At 43.1% G+C, this 19,394-nt stretch overlaps 1 protein-coding gene across 6 annotated transcripts in view; it reads left to right on the top strand.

The window, feature by feature from the left end:
* The window catches only part of EEPD1 (endonuclease/exonuclease/phosphatase family domain containing 1), an 89,308-nt gene extending 71,064 nt beyond the window's left edge, over positions 1 to 18,244 (top strand). For 5 of the 6 annotated variants that reach the window (XM_078772970.1, XM_068108752.2, XM_078772972.1 and 2 more), the window contains 6 exons: positions 1,239 to 1,290; positions 1,699 to 1,803; positions 2,050 to 2,187; positions 5,720 to 5,852; positions 7,166 to 7,357; positions 12,041 to 18,244. In XM_078772970.1, the coding sequence (XP_078629096.1) occupies positions 1,239 to 1,290; positions 1,699 to 1,803; positions 2,050 to 2,187; positions 5,720 to 5,852; positions 7,166 to 7,357; positions 12,041 to 12,171 (751 nt within the window). In that variant the 3' untranslated portion in view covers positions 12,172 to 18,244. The remainder of the gene's footprint in view (positions 1 to 1,238; positions 1,291 to 1,698; positions 1,804 to 2,049; positions 2,188 to 5,719; positions 5,853 to 7,165; positions 7,358 to 12,040) is intronic. The other variant, XM_068108754.2, reaches the window with a different exon arrangement.
* The last annotated feature ends 1,150 nt before the right edge of the window (positions 18,245 to 19,394 follow it).

The raw sequence follows: 19,394 nt of genomic DNA, 5'->3' as shown, positions 1-19,394 counted from the left end.
CAAATCAACAAACCAGCTCCATCAGCAAACTCCAAAATCCTTTGACCTGCTCCATTTCTCACACCATATCCGTAACACCCATGAACTCCCTCAAAACCATCCATACTCCTTCCCACATGTCCATTTAGGTTTCCTCCTACCACAACAACTTCCTCATCTTTCACGTTTTCCATCAGCTTCTCTATCGCAAACCAGAACTTGTCCTTCTCTTCATTGCTCCGACCAACCTGCGGAGCATATCCCGAGATGACGTTCACCAAGAGCTTTCCAATCATCATTTTCACCATCATCAACCTTTCACTCACTCTCGTCACACTCACCACACTGGCTACAAATTACTCAGAAAACAGGACACCAACACCATTCGTGCCCTCCGGGCACCCTTGCCACACAAACTTGTATTTCTGTCCCTGCCTACCCTTCACCATTCTCACACCACTTCCCTTCCATCCCGTCTCCTGCACACAACATATGTCCACTCTTCTTCTGGCCAATACTTCCACCACTTCTCCTGATCTTATATACAGGAGAATTAAGACCTAATCCCAAATACTGGACTCTTATGAGAACCAAAGGGGTAGGCGAAGACTAGTGACAGGCACGAGGTGGTCTTTGGGCCCACCACAATTGTGGCTTAAGCAGGCTCAGGTGAACACCTCTTCAAAGCAATTTTTGGTTATTTGATCCGATGTTGTAGCCGTTGACTTGAGATATAATCACAAATGGACCCTGCATACTGCTGACTGTCCTTATTATTCTCGAATACTCGTTTACAATGGTTGCTTGCGAGGCGAAGCAAGTGATGTTCCTCACTCAAGCCAACACAATGATACTGACTGAAAATGTGATTGCGATGGACGACAGCAGCAGCACAAGCAGGAGTGAACCTGTCTGAGAATGTGGTTTCACTGGATAGGTCAGCGAAGGGATGAAGAGGTCCGAACCAATGTGGATCCATTCAGTAACCTGCTTGGCAGCTTCAGGTGTGTTGTGACAAAGGATTAGGTTCCAGTGAATGTCGGCAAGGAAGAAACCAGTGAATGGGGGCTGAAATGTTTTGCAAGAGAATTTTACGCAAAATTATTATTTTATTTTTTTTTTTAAAATCAAAATCTCAATTACTGGAGAAACACTTGGTGAATTATCATGCAATGACCAGATTACTACTATTGTTATTTGTACTTGCTTCACCCGAACGCTTTTGTTCTTGTTTGTGTGTGTCCGTGTCTCTCGCACAGAATATCTTTTGTAGCTCTTCAGGATCTCATGGACAAGGAGGCCCTTGAGATGGTATGTAGTAATCAGTCATTTTCCTCATGCTCAGTCTGTAAATTGATTTGGTCCTTGACTGTAATTCCTGTGTTTTGTCCTCATGTGGTGTGCGTTTAATTTGCTGCTGTGTTTGGCACACTATAGATTATTAACCTGGATGGAGTTTCCATTGTGTTTGTTTAATTTTGTCATGGAATTGGGGTGTGTGTGTTCTTTCGTTCGTATTTCAGAGGTGGTTGACCTTTTGGCTTTGTGCTTTTCACAAGGTGGCTGTCTATGCTGGTATCGAGGACAAAATTGACAATCTCGTAGCAAAGCTTAAAAGGCATTTCCGGATTTGGTTAAGCACTCGATGGTTGCCAAGGTTGAGATATATTTCTATCCCCCTGTAATACTTTCCCTTCCCGTGACAACGCCCCTTGGCAGCTCTGCTCTGAACTAAACAGGCCGGCACTCACAGCTGTGGCCAGCTGGCCTGAAGGACGTGGCGAGTGGTGCTGCCTCGTTTCTTCAGAATCGCAAACCCCTTGGGTACGTTTCCAAAATCCATGTTCATTTTGGCAAAACACAGCATTTATGACAACCTTTTATAGCCCATATGTACAATAAAATATTTCACTTTTTTCATTTGATGGATTTTTTGTCAGGGCCCAATGAAAAGCAGCTTGTACCATGTACCATGGTCCTGGGTGTCTCTGCCAATTGTGTTCATCCATAATTAGTGTGGTGTTTGATTTATGACCATGCTGTGTGTTACCATGCCATTCTGTGTGTTAGGGTACAGAGAGGCTCGGCTTCCTGTGGAATACGCATGCCGGCATACAGCTTGTACCAGGCGAAGCACAAAAACTACCAATGAAAGGGTCAACTAATGGCAAAGTGCAGCTACAAGCTGCTCTCGTTAATCGTTTCCAGGTGAGACCTATTTAGGTTTGAGACAGGTCCATGCAAAACGTGCTAGCAAATTGCATTTTTCATTTCATTCGTTTTTTGTATTAATCCAGGACTACAGGATTCAAAATGGTGACACTCACACTTGTGTTCCCAAAGACTTCACTTTTGCAATTTAGTTGTAAATTCCCTATCACATTTTCCTTTGTTGCCAAGCATGGCCCTCTGTGCTAAATTTCCCAAATGGTGGTTTCCCAGATGCACTGAGGTCCAGCCAAGGCTATTCCCTATTGTGCTAACTCCTGAGTGCTCGGTTTAGGGGCGGGGGAGGCGAAAAGCGAGGCACAAAGCAGTTGAGGTGTTCATTCAGTCACCCCACATTTTGTAAGTTTATCGAGGATTTGGTTATGGGAAGAATGTGTGGCTTGGATTTGCTGAGGAGTGTCTGAGGGCTGTAAGAGGAGCGGGAGCTGGACCCGACCGCATGCGATGAGAGCAACAGACCTTTCCTTCAGTGTCATTGCGGGAAACTTCTATATTGTTGAGAACTTTAGATTCCACAGAATATATTAGAGACAGATGTGATGGTGTGACCCCAGCCCATAAGGAGAATGTTACTCAATTCACCTACGGTCAAAGGCCTTGTAGGCTGTGAGTAGTTCTGATTTTTCAAAGGGAAATATTGAACAACAGAGGATGCACAATCTGTGTTTGGCTTTGGAGACCAGGTTTGCTATATGGTCCACCCAGGAGAGGTCAAAGCTAATGGTAACACCCATAAATTGAAGAGGTTTGTATCTTTTCTAATGGGTGTGTGTGTGTGTGTGTGTGTGTGTGTGTGTGTGTGTGTGTGTGTGTGTGTGTGTGTGTGTGTGTGTGTGTGTGTGTGTGTGTGTGTGTGTGTGTGTGTGTGTGTGTGTGTGTGTGTGTGTGTGTGTGTGTGTAAGTAAGTAACATAGCCAAGGCTCGTGGAAGAACTGGACCAATGGATTCGGATGCAATGTAACAAAAGGAACAGCAGAAAGAGAAGGGGACAATGCCAACAACAGGGCCAAGGGAAAAAATAGATGAAGACGGACAAACAAGAGATACGGGTAACGATGAGGGGTAGGAGAAGCCGCAAGGGGTGAACAAGAACAGAAGAAAAAATTGGGGGGTGGTTTAATGGATGCAGCTGATCATGGTTTTGGATGTGGATGATCTGAGATGGTGATGAACAGCTGTCGTCTTGAGGGAAGAATGAGATTAAAGAGGATGTGGGAAGTGATTCCACAGGCAGGAAAAAAAGAGTAGCGAATGAGGAGGTGAGCAATGATCCTGGATTCAGTTAGTTTCACCAGAAAGGGGTTGATAGTGGATTGCGTGGCACGTGCATCATGCAGATACATGGGGGCAGGAACTTTTTGTTGGAATGTTTTTGTTTTCTTTGTTGGACCATTTTCTTTGTTTGAATTTATTTGTTGAATGAAATTTTTCTAAACATTTATTCTGAAAGTACCAAAAAAAAACGAGTGCAGGTTTCTTTGACACGATGTTCAGCATGATCCAAAGATTACTATGACACCTAAAAGCTAGGATGCATTGCCCACTTTGCTGGATGCCATTTGTTTGAAGATTTGATTTGTATGCTGCACGAGCACAATGCTTTTTTGTTTTTACCCGCACACGCGAAGCGAAAAGCAGGGTTCAGCAATTGGTTCACTTCTGTCTGTCTACAAACGGCACTTTATAATTGAGGAACTTGATTTCAATTGAATGATGCATTTTGAACACAAATCGGAACATGAATCAGAAAATTAACCTGTCGTGTCGGAGTACTTTGGCTCTGAATTTGTCCCTAATGTTCAGCAAAGACCTTTCCCAACAGCTTTTGAATCGCATTGCAAAGGATGTCAGTAAGTTTGGGATTCCAGTTGAAACAGTCCCTGGCAAAGTGTCCAAGGTTAAGCATTGATTATGGCGTGGCCTTGAATTCCTTTTTGGTTTGTTGTATGAGCTGTCTAATGATTACTCAACCATTAACGTTGCCTTTGGAAACGCATGCAAGCAGAACTTGTTTATCATTGGTCAAACGCTTAAGGCAGAACTGGTACATGAATCGCATGCAGGATGAGGACGTTGAAATACCTCTGTGTATTTTTTAACATGAATAGACGATGGACAAATCAACAGTCTATATGGAATTTGAACCTGGGATTCCAGCAAACATAGGCAAGGTGGTCAGATGGAAATATTAAACAAGGTCAATTATATTGACCAAACAAGTTTCTCCAACCGCCAAGAGCACATTGTAATCTTCAAATAACCTTTTTGAGTGTTGAAAAAGGAAGATTCACTTGTGTCAAAGGTTGCCTTATAATCAGTGAAAATTGTCAAGGTCAAAGGTTGACTTCTTATCGGTGAAAATTGTCTAGGTCAAAGGTTGCCTTATAATCAGTGAAAATTGTCAAGGTCAAAGGTTGCCTTATAATCAGTGAAAATTGTCTGTCAAAGGTTGCCTTCTAATCGGTGAAAATTGTCTAGGTCAAAGGTTGCCTTATAATCATTGAAAATTGTCAAGGTCAAAGGTTGCCTTATAATCAGTGAAAATTGTCTGTCAAAGGTTGCCTTATCATCTGAAAATTGTCAAGGTCAAAGGTTGCCTTATAATCAGTGAAAATTGTCTGTCAAAGGTTGCCTGATAATCAGTGAAAATTGTCAAGGTCAAAGGTTGCCTTATAATCAGTGAAAATTGTGTAGGTCAAAGGTTGCCTTCTTATCGGTGAAAATTGTCTAGGTCAAAGGTTGCCGTCAAATCAGTGAAAAATGTCTATTTCAAAGGTTGCCTTCTAATCGGTGAAAATTGTCTGGGTCAAAGGTTGCCTTTTTATCGGTGAAAATTGTGTCGGTCAAAGGTTGCCGTCAAATCAGTGAAAAATGTCTATGTCAAAGGTTGCCTTCTTATCGGTGAAAATTGTCTCGGTCAAAGGTTGCCTTCTAATCGGTGAAAATTGTCTAGGTCAAAGGTTGCCTTATCGGTGAAAATTGTGTAGGTCAAAGGTTGCCTTCTTATCGGTGAAAATTGTGTAGGTCAAAGGTTGCCTTCTTATCGGTGAAAATTGTGTAGGTCAAAGGTTGCCTTCTAATCTGTGAAAATTGTCAAGGTCAAAGGTTGCCTTCTTATCGGTGAAAATTGTGTAGGTCAAAGGTTGCCTTCTAATCAGTGAAAATTGTGTAGGTCAAAGGTTGCCTGCTAATCAGTGAAAATTGTCTAGGTAAAAGGTTGCCTTCTTATTGGTGAAAATTGTCAAGGTCAAAGGTTGCCTTCTAATCGATGAAAACTGTATGGTGGTGTGTGTCACAAATCATCAAAACATTTCGTAAATGGGAAATACTTTTCAAATTCAGTAATTATTTAACATCGTCATTCACACACAAATGTCACAAGTTGAATTGCACCCAAGATTTTGGTTTTTACCCTCTAAATGAAACACAACTTTCTCATCGTGACATCCTTCGCCACATGATTGGATAACAAGATGTTTGATATACCGGTATCTCTTGTGATTGCATGCAGGTTGGCTCTCTGGAGCTCATCGCAGTAAATCTACACTGGAAATGTCCAAGCCTCCAGGGTGGCCAAGAAAACTTTCTGGATGGTGGATCAGCACAGACATCTTTTGAGAACGATCATAGCAATGGGAACAAAGGTATATACTGAGAGGTTCCCATTGAAATATTTCTTGGAACATTCAACATTGTCTCATGCACAATGAGAACAATGGTCTGTGTCCTCTCCTGTGATTACTTTAGAACCTCGATCAAGTTATTCAGCAAAAATATAAGATTTTATTATACTGAGGAACTATCCCTGCAGAAACAGACCTTTTATTTTCTTTGCAGGAGTAAGGCTCATGGAAGAGCGAGATAGAACTGACAGTGGGATGAACAAACAGGAAACAGGAGAGGAATGAGGGGAGAAAACACGGAAAATATAGCAAGTTAGATGTTTGGGGTAGGAAAGGTTAATAGGGGTAAATAAAGATCATGGGTCAGAATTGGGGATAAGAAGAGATGGTGGTGCACTACTTCCTTGAAACCCTGGAGAGAAGAGTGAGACAGGACAGTATGTACAACCTGCAGTATATAGGGAGGGTTGGAGGAGTGGAAGCGTAGGGAGCAATTTCGGAGAATATATGGTAGAAAACAGACAGACCACCGACCTGTGGGTACGAGTCTGCCTGATCACGTGTATGGATTATTTAAGTTTCTGGAAACTGAGCCATAGGCTTATGATAATTACCATGTCCCTATTGGATTATCACTAAAAACCCAACTGGCTCTCTAATGGCACAATGATGTGCCTGTCCTACCTGCTCTTGATACGAATGTGTTGTCTGTTCCCCATTACGCCTGATACAAAATACCATCTGGGAAACTCGGCACATGCACATAAATATGATTGTGCAAAGACGGTGCCGCCCCAAAATCTCCCACACTTGTACAAAGACGAGATTAATTTGTAGGAGAGCTGGGTCGGAGATCTATTTGGATTCCTGTTCGCCGATTCCTCGTGCACAAACAACTTCAAGCAGCATTTGCTACATTCCGTTTTGGAGTTACCTCGTACGTGACCCATTGGTGAACGATAAACAGCTGTCGCAGCAGCAGCCTGATTTATGGAATGCGTGGACATTTGCCCTGTTATAGAACTGAAAAATAGAATAACCCACCAGCATGTGGAAGTTATGAGTAATGGCTGTTTGTGATCATTCATTCGGCAGACAGCCAATGCGGATGCAGGCGTGGGCACAAACCAACAAATAGAGATGTGGTGTGAATGTCTGTTTCGGCCACATCCCAAAATATCATAAAAGTGACCTTTACTGTGCGGCACCAAGAAGCCTTGTACACTTTGAGATTTTGCCTATCGGAACGGCACACCTTTTGCAATGATAGTGTGGAAGTAATATATAACTCGGACTAACTACTTTGTATTCTTGTTTTTCTCATAACGCCTCAGGTTCCAAGCCAATGATCATCATTATGGCCAGTTTTGTCGGGCAGGTGGGAAAGGCGTCACCGCTATGCTCGACTTCATTTCTCAGTGCCCTTCCACACGATGCCAGCACGGCTGCCCGGCCTCCCGCTTCTGAGAACGCGTGCAGCCTTTCTGGTGTCTGGTTCAGCCAGGCTTCTACACGAGCTTTTACAGGTGCTTCTCAGTGTCCAAAGTGTCTCTACTTCCTGTTTCATTGCCGTGCACATGACGTCGCCATGCCTTGTAATGGTCTGGTTCAAAGATTGAAACTTGACCGAGAATGTCGTGCTGTTATCTCCTGATTGCTCATCACATGTTGCATATTTTAATACAGGCCGGTGGGATGGCACTTCTCTTTATTTAAGCTGTCTATTCTGGGTTTGATTCTCGACCCATCTCCAACTGTCAGAACGGTGCATTGCATGAGAGCGTACCATCTCTTAGGTGTGTGGTGTGCTGAGGACCTGTCTGCTAGCATTGCTTTCTGGTGGATCTTAACCCTCTGGAGTCTACTATTAAAGATAGTAGCTCGTGTAGTAGCGCGGATAGTAGTAGCGCGGATAGTAACCGTGGCATCGAGCACAAATATTAAGCAATTGTGACTGGCACCCTAACTAAATTCCAAATCCTTGCAAGAACGAGCTCGAGAAAGTCCAATCCCTGAGCTGACGGTAGCTGGGTCAATTTAGTGGCATTCCCTTCGCAAATAGACCCAGTGGTGCTAATCGGTTCTATGGGCCAGGTTTCTGAGCAGTCATGGGAGTCAAACGTGCTCCAGTAAGGGCAATGTTCGACCCATTCCACACTGCCACCACCACTACTACCACCACTACCACCACTAAATTGCATTGTTGGTGGCAGCTTTCTGGACAGCTCTTCAGGAATTACGAAATGAAAACTATTACCGAGTTCAAGGCTTGATGTTTAACCTCTCAAATGAAGTTTATATTCTCTTGTTTCTTGCTTGTTATTACCACAAAAATATTTCTTCCTTTACAGTAAATATGGTATTTATTTTTCCTTTTTTTGGTATTCGTCAAAGTGAGGGACTCTCATGCCTGACATATCTGCAAAGATCTGCAAAATGTCCCAATCAAAATGATTACGATGAGTTTTATTGTTGGCCTTCAATTAAAAAGAATAAGAAAGGCATCACACAAATTGGTACACACTGGGGCTACATGTCATTCTCATTTCTCTACAGTTTGTTTGTTGATGTCAGGAAGCTCCAAGCTTTACCATCAAACCTTTTGTCCTCCTCATCCTTCCCTTTCTCTTAGCTCTTCTGAAATCTCCGACACACTATCAACAGCTCGCCCTACGTCGTCCTCCTCTTCCTCATCCTACCCTACCCGTCCCCTCCCCTCCCCTGTCCTGTATCCAATGCTCCCCCTTCCTCTTCATTAATGGTATGGACCTCGAACAACCAGGGCCTTCGCTCAAACCTGATTGATCTCTCCATACAGGTTGCTTCTGACAAACCAGACTTAATCTGCTTAACAGAAACTTTCCTCCTTCAAGATGTCTCTGATTCCTTGATATCTCTCCCTGGTTACTCCCTCCTCCGGTATGAAAGACCTGAGCCTCGTCTTGGAGGTGGGGTTGCTATCTTTATCAAAAACTCTCTTCCTCACTCCCCCTGCACTGCCCTCTCTCCACCTCACCCCCAGGAGTACCTCTGGTTGTGGCTTCCCCTTCGCTCCCACCATTTGTTCATATGTGTGTTGTACCGTCCACCAAACAGTGATGACTCCATCCACATCTCACTGTCTGATAACATGGACCAACTTCTATCTACTCATCCCAACTCTCTCTTCTTCATATGTGGTGATTTAAACTGTCATCATGGCAGCTGGCTAGGTGTGGGTACCTCTCACACCAGCCATGGCACCTCAGCAAAGGACTTCTGCGACCAACTGGGACCGACACAATCTGTCAATTTCCTGCCCCGGATCTCAGTCAACGGAGCATCTTCTCTTCTGGACTTGGTTATGACAAACTTCCCTGCAAGTGTTTGCTGCTCTTCTTATGCTCCAATCGATTCTTCTCATTATTTGCTTGTTAAAGTGGACATCTCTCTGGCCATTCTCAGAGAGCCTCCTCAGCGTCCATGAGTCTGGCATTTCACTCAGGCCGACTGGCAAGGTCTTCAAGCAGCCATCAATCATCTGGACTTGTCTCACATCTCTACTGCCTTTGACATCAACTCATCCTGGGAATTCTTCCAAAGTAAATTGCTCTCTCTCATGCACAGATTTATCCCATCTCGTCTTCAGTTGTCATACCCTTCCTCCCGTCCATGGTACACGGAATCTTGTGGTGAGGCTGTTGCCCTGAAACAACTTGCCTTTGCCTCCTGGAAGACAAATCCCATGGAAGGCAATCTCATTTCCTTCCACAAAGCCCGGAACAAGTGTGTGTCTACCCTCAGGAGACCCAGGAAACAATATCTCTGTACTCTCAAGACTGAACACTCAAACCTGTCTCCCTCTTCCAAATCCTGGTGGCGTCTTGTCAAATCTGTTTCTGGTGTTTGTTCCCTCTCCATTCCCTCCCTCAACTCAAATGGCTACACAGCTGACTCCACACGTGAAAACGTTGAATGCCTCAACTCTGTGTTTGCCTCAAAATATGGTGTCCCAAACCCGTCTCTCTCTGTACCCACCACACCTAGTCGTACCCAGCTGCTCCTGGACTCTGTGTCCTTCTCTCCTGACAAGGTGAGAAGTTTCTGTCAAACCGCAACTCTGATTCTGCAATTGGACCAGACGGCATCAGCCCACGGGTCCGAAAATCCTGCTCTGCCGCTCTTTCACACCCTCTCTCTGTTTTCTTCACCCTCTCTTTTGCTCAAGGTCATCTGCCTTCAGCTTGGAAATCAGCCAACATTACCGCTTTACACAAGAAAGGTGCAAAAAACAGATCCTTGCAACTACAGACCAATCAGCCTTGTCCAAATTATCAGCAAAGTCATGGAATCCATCACTGCTTTGGATATCAAATCCTTCCTCTTCTCCAATGGCTTGACCTCTGATCATCAATTTGGTTTCAGACCAGGTCACTCTACTCTCTCTGGACAGGGTGCTTCTGCTGTCTCAACAATGGATGGAGGTCCTCAATGCCAAACAGGAAATCAGAGCTGTCTCCCTTGACATATCACGTGCCTTCGATACTGTCTGGCACCCCACCCTGCTCAACAAACTCTCCTCCGATGGTATGCATGGAAATCTCCGTGCATGGCTTGCGGACGTCCTCTCTGGTCGTCGTCAACATGTGGCCCTGAATGGATTTCTCTCATCTCCCCTTCCTTTTCAGGCTGGAGTTCCACAAGGCAGTGTTCTGGGCCCTGTGCTTTTTCTGGTCTTCATCAATGATCTGTCCGACTCTCTTGAAAATCCTCTCTATCTCTTTGCTGATGACTCCACTCTCTGCCGCTCCATACCTCATCCCTCAGATTGGCAGTCTACAGCCTCCTCACTCTCTACAGACCTCGACAAAATCACAGACTGGTCAAACAAGTGGAACATGTATTTCAATCCTGACAAATCTCACACTCTCACTGTCTCTCCGAAAAGACCGACTGGACAACCCTCCCATCTACTTTCTCAACAATCCTCTCCAAGAAGTTCTGTCACTCAAGCTTTTGGGTCTCACTATCTGCCATGATCTTTCCTGGGAAAACCACATTTCCAAGCTGGCCTCCAAAGCCAGTCGCCGACTGGGCATCCTCCGTCGTGCGAAGTCCTTCCTTGGCACACCTGAGCTCCTCACCACATACAAGGCTTTCATCCACAGCTCAATGGAATACTGTTCTTCCCCTCTGGGCTGGTGCTCCTGCCTCACACCTAGCTCGGCTTCACGCTGTTGAAACCAAAGCTTTTAGAATCATTGGAATCTCCCACAATGAAGCTAACTCCGAGGGCCTTACACTCACTCACTCACCGCAGGCAGGTAGGTGGTCTTTCTGTCTTGTACCGACTCCTCTCTGGCCTTGCTCCCCCAGCTCTGTCTGTGCTCTGTCCCCCAAATATTCCTGCAGGCCGCACAAGATCTGCCTGCAACCCTCTTATGGTTAAACTTCCAAAGTCAAGACTCTCTACTCACCTTCACTCCTTCATTTCTCTTTACTCCCACCTCTGGAACAAACTCCATCACTCTCTTCCATCCCAATCCTCCCTCCAGGTCTTTAAAACAGCTGTTCACCACCATCTCTTGTCTTCCCCCATCCAAAACCTTGATCTTTTCTACCCCTGTTAATTCACCCCTGAACCGCTCTTTTGAAATACCAACGTCTTTCCTGGAAGTCCTAGCATTGTCCATGTATTTTATACCTCTCCTACTCCCCCAGCCCCCCTTCCCATGCCTTTTCCCCACAATCCCTCTCCCTCCCACATTTCTCCCGATGTCCCTGCTCTCAAATGTTGTACTTGTGTGCTTCACTCTCTCCCCCCCATCTTGTCTCCCGCTCCTTTTGTTATATGATTTATGTGTCCGTTTGTTTTTTTTGTGATTAATGTTAGCTCTTACACGAGCCTCGATCTTGTATGCAAAAGAAAGGAAAAGAAAAAAAAAACCTCCTCGGTTTCTTAATTGTTTTTCTTGTCCGATTTCCATTTTCGGTTTTACTTCTGATTATATTGCAGTCTCTGCCTCGACATTGTATGTAAGGATGTTTTGCTGACCAACAAGTGAATATCTCAAGTACTGTACTCCCCAGACTTGAATTACTATTTGGTTCCACCCACTCGTCTTTCACCTGGCTCGTACCTTTCGACCTGTTTGAAACCTTTCGACCTTTCGACCTGTCTCACAGTCTTGATTGAATTTGTGCACGCATGTGTGTGTGTGTGCATCTAGGGAGAAGTGCTGTGGTACGTGAAGGTCTTTGTAGCACGTGGATTCCTGATGGCTGGATGTGGGGCGGCCTTGCCTCTGATCACTGCCCTGTCTGGGCCGAGTTCTACACTGACTGTCAGCTTATTGGCTAACTCAATTGACATGCTGTTAGGGTGAGAAAACTGCCCATGATGCTGTGATCCAGTGCCAATGCATTGTCACTTTCTTCCTTCCAAAATGTCTTTATTTTGATGTAAAGGCTCCTTACCGTCACTTCATTGTGATATTTGAGTTTCTTCTTGCTTTCTTTTTGGAATGCAGTAAGAGCCATGAGTTTCTTCAACAATCGGAATGTCTTCTGGTTCATCATTCGTCTTCTTTTTTGTCAAATAAACTCATCTGGTTTGTGTTTCACAAGGTTTAGTTTAAAAAAACAGTTTGGTTTATTACACCTCCTATGGCCACTTTGTTTTTAGCATGACCATTGTGATGCTTGTTCATTCATGTCTGCTTCCTTGCCTTTTAGCCTCCTTCCTCAATTTGGTTCTCTGTAAACCCATTGATTGCATTGATTCACTTTATAGAACTAATTGTTTTACATCACCCTTTTTATTTCTCTCGCACTCAATTTGTGACTTGACTGGCAAGGCAAGGAAAGTCTGTTAATTGTGTGTTTGATTGTGTCCCCCACAACCGTCTCCCTCCCCAAGAATGACTCAGAATATCATATCAAAAAAAACAAAAGGTGACTTTTACCGCAAGAAGTAAGCAACAATTTATTTCCTCTGCCAAACATGCACAATAATCCTGTTGCTCATAACCAATCGGCTTCCCATTTGGCCTTGCGTGGTTCAATCAATACAGGCATGTTTGCCTTCCAATGCAATGAATTTTGTCTCATTAAATGTGATTATGATGGAGCTGGTAAGCAGGAAGGTAAACAAGAAAGGTATTTTGGTGATGATGTTGTATGTGGATGATCTGTCTATTGTGGTGGAGTAGATGGGTGATGCAGGAAGTACTGGAGGAGTGAAAAGAGGCATTTGAGAAGCATGGGTGGACGATGAGCATGGAGAAGACTGAGGTGATGTGGGTCGGGCAGCAGAGAAAATAAATTAATATCGAGTTAGAAGGGAAAGAGATCAGACATGGAAATTGGTTTGATTATATCTGGGGGGGGAACAGTGACCGGGGATGGTAAATCGGAAGAATAGGATTCATGTGTGTGCTTATGAGTCGAGTAGGGTGGAGGGAGTAATGGCAGATAGAAAGATTTCAAGGAAAATTAAAGGGACAGTTATGGTGACTTAGTTGACACTGGCCTACCTTTACGGTTTCAAAACGGTAGCATTGACAGAAACAACAATAATTTGCAGGTCTGCGAGAACAACTGGGTCAGGAGGATTGTGGGAGTGTAGAGTGAAGAGCCTGGATCGGAGGATAGATTAACTGAGGGAGGGGATTGTTGTGCAGATGAGCTTGACGGGGAGATTTGTGAAATCCCGGCTGAGATGGGCTGGACATGTGGTGCGGATGGAGGAAGAGAGAATGGCAGAGAGCGGTTAGGTTGAGGGAGCAAGGAAGGAGGAAAAGAGGTAGACCGAGGTTGGGATAGGAAGATTGTGTGAGGAGGTATATCAGTAAGGTCGGGGTGGTTAGAAAATGGAGAGAGATGGCTGAGGACAGGGGTAAGTGCAGGAGTATCGTGGTCAAGGCAGGGCAGAAGCTTGGTACTGTTGGACCTCACCCATTAAAAGGGAAGAAGAAAAGGAAACTGTCACAAATCAAGATTAGAGAGGTAAGCAATACTTCAGTGTTCATAAGGAAGATAGAGAGGCCACAGAATTAATTAACTGACAAAGCACGCCTTACAAAGCCAGTGCAATTCCGTATTATTATTTATAGATTGACCAGCTGGACCCATGAATGAAAGTGGAACTAATATTGACAAGCTCAAACTGTGAATGGCCAGATAACCAGCTTTAATTTGGCACCCGCAGGACATAAACATGTGCTTATCCCAATAAAATGGTGAAGTGTAGATGAATTTAACAAATTGCAGTCAATGTTACAATGTACATACATCCAGAAGTAACATGCATGAAACGGTGACGCAGAAATTACAGGGTACGTGTAACAACTCGGAACAAGAATACACACATATCACTAATCAATTCATGCAATGAAGCAACATTACCTGTTGTGCAGTTATTGCTGCAACATAATACATTTCCACTTCGATGGGAAAACGTTCAGATTTCAAATTATCACCGTATGTGTGGACACCTCTCCCAGTAATGCAATATGGCACCATCTCTGTCAAGTAACGTGATTGGTTGCTGGTACAGTTCTCTTACAAATGCAAAGTTGACTCGAGCAATAAACCTTTGGTCAATATTTCTTCCATTAAAAAATCAAAAACATTTTTGGCAACCATTAACTCAAAAAAGTAACAATTTATTTATGCCACCAAACATGCTTCGTAATATGATGAAGACAACTTCCATTCACCATGAGGGCTTTGCTTGGGGGTTTTCCAATACGGAGGCGTTCTCCTACTGATAGCGATGAATTTTGGCTCGAATCAGATTGAGATTAGAAAGTCGAGTAATATACCAATTCAAAAGAGCAAGTTGTAGTGAAGCTAGATTGGCTACATAAATGAGCAAACAAAGCATTGCCTCAAAGGAGTATGGGGTACAAAGTTGTAGTGATTCCGTATCAGGAAGTCTGTAGACTTCCTATGTAGAGAAGCATGGAGACTCCATACGTTTAATAAAATACAAATCCTTAAAAATCGCTTTAACATTCTAGTTTCCAGATCTTCACCAAAATCAAATCACTTTGTCATTGTCACACACTCGACCTGTCAGCCAAGTTTCATACTAATCCATCCATAACTTTTTTCAGATATCCTGCTCACAGGCAAACAGACAGGGGTGAAAACATAACCTCCATCCACCTTTGGTGATGGAGGTAAAAAGTTGAAAAAGCAGCAACAAAAACATTTTTAAATGTAAAAGGATGTAGGGGTGATACGGCAAGATGTATGCAAACAATGTATGGCAAAATTTTTGGGGGGGGTTTCCACTTTGATAAGCATAAGCTTTGATAAGCATAAATGTGGTTGGGCATAGCACAACAACCGCAATCAATCCAACAGTTCATCGCATTAGCTTTTTAAAGAACATGCAGGCAGATGGCACTGCCAGATTTTCTTGGAGAGAAGACGTAACAAACATTCATTAAACAGTTGAAAAGAAGAGGAACAAAGCTTCAAATTGCCTCGTACAAATGAACCAATAAAAGAAACGGCACTCGGTAGAGAGCATACCTCTGCCAGGCTGAACAGGCCATGTTTTGTATCCCACTGATAGGCCGGATCCGCATGTGTACCTGAACCAACATCTAATCGGCTTGCTCTTGTCGACTAACCAACTCATCCACCAAGTTTTGTAATAAATCGTCCACAGATTTTTGACATATAATGCTATATATCGTTTTTGACCCTATCACTCAATGGTGAAGAATCACTTGGGGGGGGGGGGGAAAAAAAAATTCTCGTATCCAATTTTTCACCAAAATGGAATTAATTCGTCCACGTCACACACCCAACATGTCCACCGTGTTTCGTCTGAGTCCGTTCATAACCTTTTGAGATATCCTACTCACAGCCAGACGAGTGAAAACATAACCTCCATCCACCTCCGGTGGCAGATGTAATGACATGACGAGTGGGATAAAGACCCCCCCCTTTTCCCATTCCATTTTCCTACTTTTACTCAAGAAACTTAAATAAAGCACTTTCGCCTTCCAATCAATCACGTATAAAATACAAACGCGCGCTTCAACACATTTTGTATTTCATGCAAAATAATAGATTTATATAGATATTTATTGTGCCTTCAGACGTGGACTCTTGTTTCTCCCGTCATCACCTTTTGAAGAATCGTTCTGGAGAGAAACCATTGTTGATATAAATTTATTTGTGGCAAAATTCTACTCTAGTTTCGTGATTATGGATTCTTTCAAATGTACTTTGGAAGCGATATTAGCCGTTTTCTATGTCGCCAACAGTAATATCTATTTCTTTGTTGTATAAAAAAGCAATTGATGGTAATAAATAGCGAGCATTTGTTCACGGATTAATATATTTGTGTTGAAAGTTGAAACGATGCGCTCAGAGAAATTAGGAGGTTGGTAGCACTTTCAACAATTCTCCGAATAATTCGTTTGGTCCATGTCTCTGTCAACTCGATCATTTGACGGTAAATAAACTTATTTTAAGGATACAAAGCGCAAGACGACATTAGAAGTGCAAAATCTTTGTAAAACGGCTCGTTTGAAACGACGGTGCAAAGCTCAAAAACAAACTCTCTTACCATCCCGAGTTTTTTGTTCTAATTTACGTTTGTCCAACAGTCGTAGATTAACCACTTGATTGCATCGATTTATTTTTTTCCTTTTAGTTTTCGTTTTAAATAGCGTTTCATCACCAATGTGTTATCGAGTCTCTGTTATGATACATTTGTTATCTTGAACATTGATGAATGTATCGTGGAAAATCACAAACTTTGAAACGGCAAATATTCAGATGAAACAATTTGAAACTTTGCACGGCGTGATCAGCCTGATGCATGCTTTGCTCGACGAGCATTAACAAGTGATGGACTTTGGGAAGAGGAAATTGAGAAAAGAAAGGGAAAAAAAGTATTCAAAGTGGAGATGTGTGGAAAGGGGAGGAGGGAATTGTGGGGAGGGTTTTCAGAAGAGAGCAAAAGAGGGATAAAATCGTTTTGAACCTTCACAGCATGTAAACTGAGCTGATGCTGAAACTTATTGGAAAATATATTTTATGACCTTTGGAATTGATGGGGTTGAAACTTATGGAATATTTTATGACTGAATTGTGGGTAATGGAAAGCACGTGATGATTTTCGAGTTAATGTGTGTTTGTTTTTAAAACTTTTGTAACTGCTTCGGATCTCGGGTTCGGTTGGCTCTGCAGTGTGCGATGGCAGAACGAAGATGATGTGAAACTGGCAGAGCGCTTATCATGTGGATCAAATTCGTTTTCCTTGACGAGTGATACAGCCTATCTTTATACAATGAATGCTGCTACTTGTACAATTTGTGATCCACTTAAATGATTAGTTTTTTTTTTGGTGTTTTTTTCTTGTCTCCACAGACCTTGCATTCGTAATCGTTTTGATATGTTTCTTTTCCTTTTGGCTGATTTGCCTCTGTGTACACGATTTGCCGCATTTTGCACATTTGATTCTAGTTTGTAAACTGCAAACGGCACAAAACAATGTAGTTTTTTTTTTGTGACGTGAAATTATTGTGACATTTGAATGCTGCGGTATTTTGCAAGTGACTATTTAGCCTTTTCAGAAAGGGCTGGCGGGATGGCCCAGATGTATGCACACTCGCCACTGAGCTGTCTAGCCTGGGTTCGAATCCTGACCCAGCTATAAACTGTCACCCTGGTGTTTCGCTGGTAGGGCGAGGCTTCAATGTGCGAGCCGTCCATCGGATGGACGTTAAACTGGAGAACTTGGCCCACGGTGTCTTGAGAAGAAGAGGCGAGTTGTCGCCGACACCCTGGACTAATGAATTCCGACCCGTATCGCCTTCAGTCCAACCTCAGGCCTGGCTATCCGGTTCGTGAAAGTCTTGCCAAAAACGTTAGCCGAGCACAAGGTGCGAATAATTGAGGTCATTAAAATAGCAGTAGTACTGGTAGTCGTAGGAATTAACTTTGAGAAAATGGTAGTCTTGTTTGCAGTGCAGCACATTAATATTAGATCTTCATGTGCAGCAAATGCTGATGTTTGCACCTTTACTTGAGCTGTACAATATGTTTATGTTTACATTATCAATTGTAATCACATCCCTTGTTCAAATCGATTGCGAGATTGATTCGGGTGAAATTGAAGTGAAGAAGAAGATGCATTGTGGGTGAGGGTCGAATTTGGCGAACCCATTTTATTTGGTTATGAGCGATGACAAATTTTCAGGGAGCTCTATTTACCAAAACAGAATTCTGCCTGTAATGACAGCAGGATAAAGGTATGAACCCCATTGCGAACACTACATCAAATTATTCAAAATGGTCCGAGAGATTGACTTGTGTATGCAAATTTAGTTGTGAAATTCGATGCAGTGATTGTATAGTATACAATGGATTAAAGTGCACTGTGATACAGTGCGAGATGAAATGAGTCTGAACTGTGTGCGACTATAGTCTTTGTTTTGTGGATTTCTTGGAAGAGTGACCACTTTACTTTTTAATGCCGACACCGACGACTGAGATTTTGGCGATAACTTGAGAATGGCTGAAGGGATCTTAGTCAAACTTTGTGCAGGTATGTATAATGAGGTAAAGATGAAGTGAATCGATGTTGAGGTCAAAGGTCAGAGGTCATGTTCGGTTAAAATCCCGTTTCCTCAATAACTTGTGAACCAGTGATGGGATTCTGACCAAAGTTGGTACAACGATGTATTATGATGCAAAGATGAGGTGATTTGATTTTGGGGTCAAGAGATCAAAGGTCAAAGTCTGTAATAGGTTTATAACTTGAGAACGGCTGAAGGGATCTAATTCAAACTTGGCACAGGTATGTATAATGATGTAAAGGTCAAATGAGTAGATTTTGGGGTCAAGAGGTCAAATGTCACATCCCGTCAGGTAAAAATTCCCTTACCGAGCTAACTTATGAACCAGTCATGGGATTTTCACCAAACGTGGTATACTTATATATTATGATGGAAAGATAAGCTGATTCCATTTTGGGGTCAAGAGGTCAAAGATAAGAGGTCATGTTAAGTTACAATTATTTCGTTACCGCGATAACTTAAGAATGGCTGAAGGGATCTAAGTCAAACTTGGTACAGGTATGTATTTTTTTTTTTTTTTTTTTTGTATACAGAATCGAGGCTCGTGAAAGAGCTAACATTTATCACACACAAAAAAAAAAAATCAAACAGACAAACAAAATATATAAAAAGAGGGAGCGGTAGACAAGATGGGGAGGAGAAGGGGAAGCACACAAACACAACATTTGAGAGCAGGGACATCGGGAGATGTGTGGGAGGGAGAGGGCTTGGGGGGAGGAGGCGTGGGGCGTGGGAAGGGGGGGGGGGGGTGGGAGAAGTATAAACACAAGGACACCAAGGACTTCCAGGAAAGAAGTTGGTATTTCAAAAAAGTGCATTTGGGGTGAAATTAGCGGGGGTAGAAAAGATCATGGTTTTGGATGGGGGAAGATAAGAGATGGTGGTGAACAGCTGTTTTAAAGACCTGGAGGGAGGAGTGAGATTGAAGAGAGTGAGGGACTTTGTTCCAGAGGCGGGAGAAAAGAGGAGTGAAGGT

Source organism: Myxine glutinosa, chromosome 2, assembly GCF_964187855.1.
Source record: "Myxine glutinosa chromosome 2, kmMyxGlut1.1, whole genome shotgun sequence".
Classification (NCBI taxonomy): domain Eukaryota; kingdom Metazoa; phylum Chordata; class Myxini; order Myxiniformes; family Myxinidae; genus Myxine; species Myxine glutinosa.
The sequence above is the reverse complement of the archived record's forward strand: the minus strand, read 5'-3'. Positions and strand labels throughout refer to the sequence as shown.